At 39.5% G+C, this 10,664-nt stretch overlaps 1 protein-coding gene across 1 annotated transcript; it reads left to right on the top strand.

Annotated features, from left to right (window-relative positions):
• Window positions 1–4,720: 4,720 nt before the first annotated feature.
• On the top strand, window positions 4,721–10,365 carry LOC117766907 (serine/threonine-protein phosphatase 4 catalytic subunit B). The gene is made up of 8 exons (XM_034594350.1): window positions 4,721–4,854; window positions 5,421–5,472; window positions 5,563–5,613; window positions 5,740–5,841; window positions 7,083–7,256; window positions 7,404–7,530; window positions 8,174–8,363; window positions 9,422–10,365. The coding sequence occupies exons 1-8, from the start codon at window positions 4,745–4,747 to the stop codon at window positions 9,549–9,551; spliced, it is 936 nt and encodes a 311-aa protein (XP_034450241.1). The 5' UTR covers window positions 4,721–4,744; the 3' UTR covers window positions 9,552–10,365.
• Window positions 10,366–10,664: the final 299 nt, after the last annotated feature.

Below are 10,664 nucleotides of genomic sequence, written 5' to 3'. Positions count from 1 at the left end.
ATCATATAAAACAGCTCCTTTTTACCCTGTATAAAACAGCCCTCCACAGAGTGACCTGTTTTGAGTGCCTGTTCCTTTAAATGCTAATGAGCCAGCTCCCCCCTCCCCCCTCTCCCCCCATGATTTTAAACGATATAAATTACATATTTTATATGATATAAATTATCAAATATGCATCCCATACTTTGTATTCCCCTTCTGTTGTCCTGGAGTTTTAATTTTCCCAATCACATAATTAAATGTCCCCCTCTGCCCATCCACTACAAGCACACAAGCAGACAGACAGAGAGCGAAAGAGAGGGGTGGGGGGGGGGGGGGGGGGGGCTATGAAGACCATCATTTACCCCCGAACCCCGACATTCAACGGGTACAACAACAAGCGGAGAAAGCAGAATCGCGGGCTGACCTTATATATACAGTCTATGGGGCTGACCAGCGCGGAGAAATGCACGTCTCGTGTGAACAGCCAGGCGGCTGCGCGCTTGGGAATGGCGTAATGAGTGTGGGGGGGCGGGGGGGATGAGGTGGGGGGTGGGCCAAGGCCATGTAGGGAGACTTCCAGTGTATTGTAACGACACAGTACACAGGAAGCTCATTCGAGTCACTCAAGCATGACGTTTCTGACTTAGAGGAACCATAACAAAACGTGCGAGTGGTTTTTTTCCAGAGTGTTTGGGTTGGTAGACATGCCAGATACCCAAATTAACGTGTAGAAGCACTAACAAAGTGGAATTTTCATGATATGTCCCCTTTAAACAAAAAACATAACTAACTACTGTTTCTAGAAACAGCAGTAAAGTTTACTACAGCAGAAGTCACTGCTAATTAAATCGTCTGTCAGTGGAAACAAATCTGTCAGTAAAATAAATAATATTCCTGAGTGAAGTTTAGGGATGATGAATAAAACTGACATGAGTCAGCATCCATCCTCCCTCTGCTGCTACTGTGATTCACTGTCTGTAGGTATCACTGTAAAGAGAGATGGTTTGTATCGGACTGAAACTGAGGTTATAAGAATTTGCCTCAGTTCGATTTGTGACAAACTAAGATAAACAGGCTGCATAGACTGTATATAAAGATGAACAACACATCTCCTATTCCTTTCACTATCCTGAAATTAAGCCAGAATGTCCTGCATATGAACGCTGCCCTCTTGCACATCTGCGCAGTTGCAATCAGGGGATGGGGCCAAACCATCTTTGAGAAATATGTATTTAATGTGCACTTTGACTTTTTAGTTTGGTCCATGTCCCATTCACTAACCAGGAGGAGGCAAGCTTTATGACCTATAATGCAGACAGACGCTAGGGGGCAATCAAGTCACTTTGGTCTTACTCTACAGTCTACATACAGACTACATACTACATTAGCTTGTGTGTTACATTTAGCTATTGGCTTAACAAGTGCACCGTTGTTGTGGAAACCAACAACTGCAGACAAAGCAGATGGAGATGTCCTTTTTTATGTCTTTTCTTTTTACTGAGTTGACATAAACCTGAGAGAGGAGTTGCCTTAACTTCACCGCAGCCTGATGCAAGGTTAGGTTAGGTCATCCTTTGAGTAGCAGTGATCAGAGCATGTGACTCGTGATTTGCTTACTTAGCTCATTGTGTTGGAGTTTTGCCTGTTCGCACAGACAGCCAGTGTCCTGCAGAGAAAGAACACGCTGCTTATGCTGACATGAAAGTGCTGAGAATGTTGACGGCTTGTTTTGCACAAACTTCAGTGACAAATGACTGTCACTGAAAAAAGAAATACAGCTTGAACACCACACTTCTCAAAGAAACAAAACATGACATAATCTGAATACTTTTATTACATTTATTACACAGAAATGCTTTTGAATCACAGGAAATAGTAAGATGTTTAATTTCAAAAGAATTATGCCTGATGTAAAGTTGTCTTGCCTTTTAGTTTTAGGGAGCTCTGACAGCAAAAATGCAATTTTAAGTGAACAAACACCGAGCTAGAGCAGAACAACTGACCCGAGTGCAGAGATGGTACTTATTATGGTACTTAATATTATCTATTATTATTTTATCATAAAGTATTCAAATAATACATGTGGTAACCTCTCACTACCTAAGCTGTCATTACACTAAATAAAACCGAAACTTTTATCGTCAACATGCTAGGTGACAAAACCTGTGTGTTGATAATTGGTCATTTTAAATGTCATATCTTATACCGATGGTGTGAGATGTTTAATCTTTATGATACAGTTTTATTACATTTCGACTCTGTGTCCTCAATTCTGGGACACAATCCAAGAGCTCAACCATGTAACAGGATCATTTTTGGCTTGACAATAGTAACAGAATTACTCAAATTAAAAGCTTAAAAACTTGAAACTGCTTCATTAACAACAAAACTAAAACAGAAATCCACTCAGAAGTTAAAAGCAGTACATCTGCATACACACATGACCTTTGTATTCTTAGAACATGGCTGAATTAGGCTGTTGCATAAGTAACTGACCTTTGTTTACCTGTGTGTAACTGGTACTATTTCACTGTCATGACTAAAGTGACCATAAATGCCTTTTACTGTTTCTCCTAAAGTTTTATCAACATGTGGCTTAACATGTGGCACTGTAGCAATCTGGAATACAATGCGCAGAGATTTAAAAAGATGTTTATTTTAAACTGAAATGAAGACACTGACCGTGTGTATTATCAAAAGATACAAAACGGGGAACAGTTTTTATGTCAACATCACCAGGACACTTTTGTAGTGCACTTGTTTTTGCTCGAGTTCTTCACCAAAAACCCCAAAAATCTATTTTTTTCCTGCTTTCCCAAAGTAATATGAGTTTAAAATGCCAGAATGATTTAAGAACCTGCACAGATGTGTTTACCAACATTTGACATGATGCTGCTGTTGCTGAATTGTTACTTGTTACAACGTGATGATATGTTACAAAGATGTACGGGTTTGAACCAATGTTGACATAATTAAAGTATGTTGAAGTTTACTGTTGCGTAATTGCTTTTTCTATGGGCGTGCACATAAAGCATTAAAATAGATCTTGTAAAAATAAAAAATGGAAAATATTTTTGAGTGCATTTTAAAACAAGGTTTTATAACAGAATGGTATACTTTGATGTTATCGTCATTGTTGCCTCTGCTCATTTTGATTTAGATGGCATGATGCCCATGAGTCATAGACAGTTAGATAGTGTCGGTGTTAGTGAGTCACTCAAGTCCAACACATTATCTGCCTGCCATTTAAATATCTTCGATTGTAAGTCTAATAATTTCTGCTCTAAAATAAAACTGAGGATTGTTGTAAAAAAATGGTTATTTACAGTGACCCGTGCTAATTATCTTTATCTATTCACCATCTCATGATTTGGTCATGAAATTGTGGAAAATACCAATTCATTGACCTAAAAATTACTTTTTTTTAACCTACAACTCAAACTCCAAAACTGTTCCTTTTTCAGATTGCACAAAATTAGGAGGCAGAAATTAGGGAATGGTATTTTGCTTGAAATTAATATTTCTTTATCACAATCTTTCTTGTAAAACTGATGTTTGTGTGGTTGTACAACTACTAAGAGTGATTTGTTTTTTATGTATAAAGAAATCCTTCAAATGCATAAAAACAAAATAAATGCTCTGTTTTGAATAGTAATTTGTGCCAGACACTATATTAAAAAAAGCTAAATATGCGTATTTGGAAGTATTTCTCCATCTCCCTTATTGAAAAAAAAAAGAGAATGTATAATATTGATAAAACACATACTATTCGTCATTACATACGTCTTCTTCGCTTTCCTTCGTGTGGTTTGACTTTTATCTTTTATCTCGAACTTCCCGTGTTTCCCGAGCAATGCGCGTCCCCTACACCGGAAGTCGCAGTGACGGCGCTGGTGTTCATGAGCACGACTGGAGCGAGACAACCGGCAGAGACCGGGGCAAGAGGAGCCGGTGGACGGCGACAAAACACAACCCACGGAATGAAACAAGCTGCTGTGCGCTTCTTCACAGTTCAGCCACCTCTCACCAAGCGGTAATCACTCTTAAGTTGCTTTCGTCGACTTAGTGGTGACGTTAGAACCGTTTTTCATATAGCATGTTAGCATTAGCTTGCTAGCTCAGAAATTAGCAGAGTAGCGCTGCACCGCCTGTTCCAGTTAGTTAGCTGCTAACACACAGCATTTCACCATTTGACCTAAATACACGACTCGGTTTATTTAGCACGTTAAGAACGTGTTATTATTCTGTGGCGTTCGGTGAATTTTAGCATTAACCCCGGGGACATACTACCCAGACAAAATGGTTGGCTAACTTATCAAAGAAGCAGTAGTTCTCTGACGTCGTTAGCGGTGATATAAGCTAACATGCTAATGGTTAGCCCGCCGCTAAGCTACGCCCATAGGCCCCACATTCCTTACCGAACAGCGCCAGTTAGTCTGTTTTCTGGGTAAATATACGAACAATACCGTGTGCGTGTCCAAGTTGTTTCAAACAAACGAAACCAATCGTCCTGTCGGAACTAATTTTAGCAAACGCGGGTATACGATATCAAACAACAGACGTCAACTAAACTATCGAACTGTACTTTCCTTTCTAGTTGGTTATTCTGAGCATCTTTACAGCAAGAGCCTGGCGTACAACAGCTGAAGAGCCTGCACATTTCCGGGGAGGGAGACTGTTGCGACTGCCTGCTGAAGACAGCCTGTTATTCCAGGGAGTGTGTGAAGAGGAGTGTGAGCACAGTGTGTGAGCAGCTCTCCCTATGTGTGTGACAATGGGGGACATCAGTGACCTGGACCGACAGATAGAGCAGCTCCGACGCTGCGAGCTCATTAAGGAAAACGAAGTCAAAGCACTGTGTGCCAAAGCCAGGTAATCAAAGTGGATAATATTACAGACACTGAAACGTGATATTTGCTCAATTTGTGAATCTTTATTCGTGCTGCTTATATACGTTTTATTTTAGCCAACATAATGCATGCACCAAGCAAATGGCTAAAAAAATTTTGAGATTGGTGTAAAATACAAACAGTCATGTCTCCAAAGGACAACACATTATCTTTCAATTGATCTCCTGGATGCTTGCTCTCACCTAAACCACAGCTACTACTTGACGAACCCTAAACCTAACTTTGAAACATGTCTTCACGTAAAAATGTTGTGACGTACGTTATGGGGACTTGTTATGAGTAATACCTGGAACACACACATTGTCCGGTGTCAGTCAAACTGCAACTTTCACAAAGATTCTTTCAAATGGAGGATAGTAGAAATTAAAACGGAAGTCTTTAGCTTGGTGGTGTATAGAAAATAACACCTGCCTCTTCTGGTTACATAATTATCATATTGACTTCCTTTTGTCCAGCTACTTAGTTTTAATAATGCATCAGCAAAAACCCTAACAATTGTTATTTAATATGTATGTTTATGTATTTCAGAGAGATTCTGGTTGAAGAAAGCAATGTCCAGAGAGTAGACTCTCCTGTCACAGTAAGTAAAACCTTTTCACAATTTCTTGACTCAGAGTTTTATTCAAGTTAAATAATGTGTTAACTGTGATTCTCCTAATTTTGCTCATAGGTATGTGGGGATATTCACGGTCAGTTCTATGACTTGAAAGAGCTATTTAGAGTAAGTTTCTATTTGCTCTTACTCAATCTTTTTTAATTTTCACGTGTTATAATCTTAAATTGGTTGGTCATGCTGGATGCCAAAATCACAGTTTAACTAATTGTTGTTAATCTTACCACTTTGCAGGTTGGTGGAGATGTCCCAGAAACAAATTATCTCTTCATGGGTGACTTTGTGGACAGAGGCTTCTACAGTGTTGAGACTTTCCTTCTTCTGTTAGCGCTCAAGGTATGCAGGAAATTAAATCCAAGTCTACTGCATAAATGTACCATTCCCTCCTGTGTTGGCATCAATGTAATTAGTGTAATTCTATGGATGGTTATTGTTGCGATTTTTACAATACTTCCACCACTCTAACAATACTGCTTATCAGTCCTTTTTGTTTTTTATTTTCTAAGCAAAGGGGAAGGAAAATTAAAAAATATTTGCATTCATATATTCAAATGGCATCATGAATATGTCACCGATTTTAAAATGGATAAAACAAATAAAATATGATGCCTTGTTAAGGTACATATCTGGCTTTATCTAAGAATTATAAAAGCTCCACCATAAACAGATGTTAATTTAAATGTAAGTACAGTAGCAACCTTGTGCTGCTAATGCCCTTCCTCTCATTCTTTTCATTAATGTAAATAATTGAAGACATAACTTTCTTTGCCTACAGTCAGCCACTACACCGATCTGAAACTACATTTGTGAAACTACATTTCTGAACCATTCAGTTGATGCCTGGAACATTTCACATTGAAATATTGAACACACCCACAACAATTATGTTTGTATCATTAAGTTAACTCATAGTTTACACACCTAGGCCAATTGCAAATGAACTGAGCTGGGCTGTGGAAGACTGTGCATCTCTCTGCCTGGATGTGATGGAGATGACAAAGATGTTAAATGTTCCTCGTGTTTCCACCTTCGCATTTAAATGGCAACAAGTATTCTCACCATTGACCTAAATGAAGTGTTGCCCCACTTTAGAACAATTTATTTCTCTTCATCATTGTAATTTGTAAGTTAGGGCAGCGTTTCTGTGAGCAGCCCCTCCCCTTGTGTACATACTCGCATATAGACTGAGATTTTGTCTTGATTGAGAATGGCAAAAAGCATAGTAGACAATTTTCTTTATCATAAATGTTGAGATAAAATGTGCAAGGTAACATTTTATGTAGCTATAATACATATATTCTTAATTTATCAGTACTGACAAGCTCATTGATGCTACTGTCTTCCATAATTTCGCCACATGGCTCATTTCATACCTGGTGCTAGTACCCATTCCTATAGATAACAGATTGAAAGAGAGGAATACAAATCTGGGTTAATTTCTATTGTTACTTGTAAATATTATATTCTTAAGAATATTTCATAAATCCTCAGTTATTATTACATTTCATGTCTTCATTTGGTATGCTTCTAGGAAATGCACAAGCCATCCTCATCTTTTCGCATCTGCTGTTTCTAAGGTGCGTTATCCAGATAGGATCACCTTGATCCGGGGAAACCACGAGTCCCGACAAATCACCCAGGTCTACGGCTTCTACGATGAGTGCCTCCGCAAGTACGGCTCAGTCACTGTCTGGAGATACTGCACTGAGATCTTTGACTACCTGTCCCTCTCTGCTATCATTGATGGCAAGGTGAGATTCATTGTCCAGTTAAATTTAGTGACCAACATAGTTTTCAAGTGTTAAGTGTGTTAATATCTGTTTGAGTAACTTCTCATACACTGAAGTGCTGCAATATCCACTCCATCATTTGATTGAATTCCTCTCTCCGTCCCTCAGATCTTCTGTGTGCACGGTGGCTTGTCTCCCTCCATCCAGACTCTGGACCAGATCCGGACCATTGACAGAAAACAGGAGGTGCCCCATGATGGGCCCATGTGTGACCTCCTGTGGTCAGACCCTGAAGGTACACTGGAGTCATTTAAGACTTTTAAATGCTGCATTGTTAATCGATGTATTTACAATTTTTAACACAAATGAGTTGCAAACTGTGTAGGGGTGGATTTGTAGTTTGACATACACAGGGTTTGTGTGGTCATGCAAACCTGGAAAAGTTGTGAAAACAAAACTATTTTTGGGGAGATATTTCAAAACGTTTTTTTTATGTCAATTTTATATATGGCCTGTTTATATTTGCAATCACTTGTTAGTGTTGATCACACAACACAGCAGAGCACAGTAACAAGCCATGTTGTGTTGTATAGTGCGTCATGCACATTGTAGGCTACACATGAACAATATACACCAGGGCTTTGAAATGACAACACAAGACATGGACTGTGTGGCAGAACATTCAGCATTAGGAGTATAGGAGAGAAAACAGTCTGAGATAGCTTTACATATCTTTCTTTCTGTCGCATACAGACTGCATCTCTTTTTCTCTCTCTCTCTCTTCTGTCACACACATTGTACCATCACTGTCTTTCTCCTACACCACCACTGATTTGTTGCACAGCTATCATTTTTAAATTTACAAAAGTCTTTCCCTGATTATGATACCAAGTTGGAAGCCAATCTTTATCTGAACAATTTTCTTTGCCTGCTCTTAGACACCACAGGGTGGGGGGTGAGTCCCAGAGGGGCTGGATACTTGTTTGGAAGTGATGTGGTGGCCCAGTTCAATGCCGCCAACGACATCCACATGATCTGTCGAGCACACCAGCTGGTCATGGAGGGCTACAAATGGCACTTCAACGAGACAGTGCTCACTGTGTGGTCAGCACCCAACTACTGCTACAGGTACTTACAGTGACACTCATATTTGATTGATTCAGCGGCGTGTTCGTTAGGGGTGGTCTCATACGAGTGTGAGGCTCTAGCTATAATCAGTCACCCTGTTTGTACAACACTGTTCTGTCCTGTTTGATTGGACTTTATATCCTGCTATGGTCCAAGCTAACGCTCAGCCAGTCTGTTTACAGCAGGAGTTATCCTCAGAAATGCCTGAGTGGTAAAGGTTGTATTGAATCAACCGGTCAGATAGAAACCAATGTGCTGATCCTTATTTGTTTGTGGTGTGTGCACATAAATTATGACAAAGATTTGATCAACATGTGTTTACCTTAGTCCAAATATACATTATCATAATACACCATATATTACATAAAAAAGGAGAATACATATATTTAATTTTTTGTGGTTCTGTAGATTGTGCCTCCTAAGGGTGCGTAAGAGTTGAGGTGAAGTTGCAGCTGGACCAACATGAGGCAAAGAATCTCTGTTGCTGAATTGAAAACAGCAATGGCTATTTCAGTTTGGCTGCTACATGGGCCTGTTTAACAGTTGGCTACATGGTCCTAAATCCCCTTTGAATTCATGGAGATTAGACTTCAGTATTAAAGTAATCCAGTCATTTGTACATCCTTGGCTACATTGCAAACAGCATCTGCTAATAGTTAATTTGGCATACTTTTAATGGTGCTAGTTCACAAAAATGTAAATGTAAGTTTAAATATCAGGCCTGACTTTGTAAACCACAGCTTACTCACTGAATCCATGCCAATTATACTTCCTGTTTACATCTCCCAAAGCATTATGGGAACTGTGGCTCTTAAACTGAACTGAACGATGAACATAAAACAACAATCTGAGTGACAAGCCAAGTCAGTCCATATACATACTGTATATTTAACCATTTAGAACACAGTATAATTTAGCAGTTTATATACACAGAGCTAGATTTACATGACAGATTTTGTAGGATCTGCTATGAGAAACAGTTGGTTTTCCTTCTAAATGTCTTTTCCATTACCTGCCAATATCCTAAACACTTTTTGGTCTCTCCTCTCGATAATTAGATGTGGCAACGTGGCAGCAATCTTGGAGCTGGATGAGCATCTACAGCGGGAGTTCATCATATTTGAGGCAGCGCCGCAAGAGACCAGGGGCATTCCCTCCAAGAAGCCAGTAGCCGACTATTTCCTGTGAGGTCCTCGAGCAGACAGCCATGATGTGTTGAAACCTCCGGTACCATTTCACACCCGCCGCGCTCCATCCTGCTGCTGGACAGTTCTGTCAGTCTGAACTCGCAGCAGTTCGACAGAAAACCTGCCACACCCTCTGGAGCTCCAAACAGCTTCAGCTTGAAGAGCTGGATTTTTGCCATACTGCCCACACCTGACAGAACAGTCACTGTGAAAGGTGTATGGGGAGGGTGATACTGGGCCCATGACTGTTGTCACTTCTCTTCAGATATAAACTGGTCATTTTCTTCTCGGCCTCCTTCCATTTCCAACTTCTGTCCTCTCACTCTCTGTAGATACAGCACTCTCCCTCCAAGCACATATTTAGTATTTTTTTCATGACGAACATTGTCATTTAGTTTTAGAAGTATTTGGAAGGAGTTAGATTTTTATTTTTTTTTTGCTAACATATGCAGATGTAGGAAGTTTTACAAGTTTATCGTTAAGTAATTCCTTCAATGCATATGTCCTCTGTTTTTGATTTTTGAATAATTGTTGCTGCCAGGATTAAATTCAAAATGACCAAGCCCCTCCCCACCCGTTTTTTTTTTTTGCTATGATGTTTCTTTTAACTGTCATTTGTCATGTGAGTCACTATTTAACATACCCAGTGCTGCTGCTCAGCACCATCACAAATAAATACCATTCATGTAATGACTCCCAGTCAAGAGTCACTATATTCACTGTTGTTTTCTCTCTTAATTCCTTTGAATCTACAAATCTCTGTAGGTCTGTTCAATTTTGATATTGTGAGAATAAAGTTTTTGTATTAATGCTGATTTATTTGCAGGTGTGATTTAATAACCTGTGCATGGTGACAGGACCCCATGTGCTTGCAGTTACCACAATTACTGTACTAGACCGCACAGCTTGATAAAACCCTGAAATCACTGCATTCATGCACACTCTGCATTACAGTGTCACAATTTGGCTCTGAAGGCTAATCTGACTTATCTATCAAGTATCTGAAACAACATGGCTCTCCAGATCATATTGCTATGTTAATTTATGAAGATTTAAGACTAATTACATTTTGCTCTGCTGTCATGTTTAAACCTGTCATTAAGGATCCCTGGTT

This window comes from Hippoglossus hippoglossus, chromosome 8, assembly GCF_009819705.1.
Source record: "Hippoglossus hippoglossus isolate fHipHip1 chromosome 8, fHipHip1.pri, whole genome shotgun sequence".
Lineage (NCBI taxonomy): Eukaryota > Metazoa > Chordata > Actinopteri > Pleuronectiformes > Pleuronectidae > Hippoglossus > Hippoglossus hippoglossus.
The sequence above is the reverse complement of the archived record's forward strand: the minus strand, read 5'-3'. Positions and strand labels throughout refer to the sequence as shown.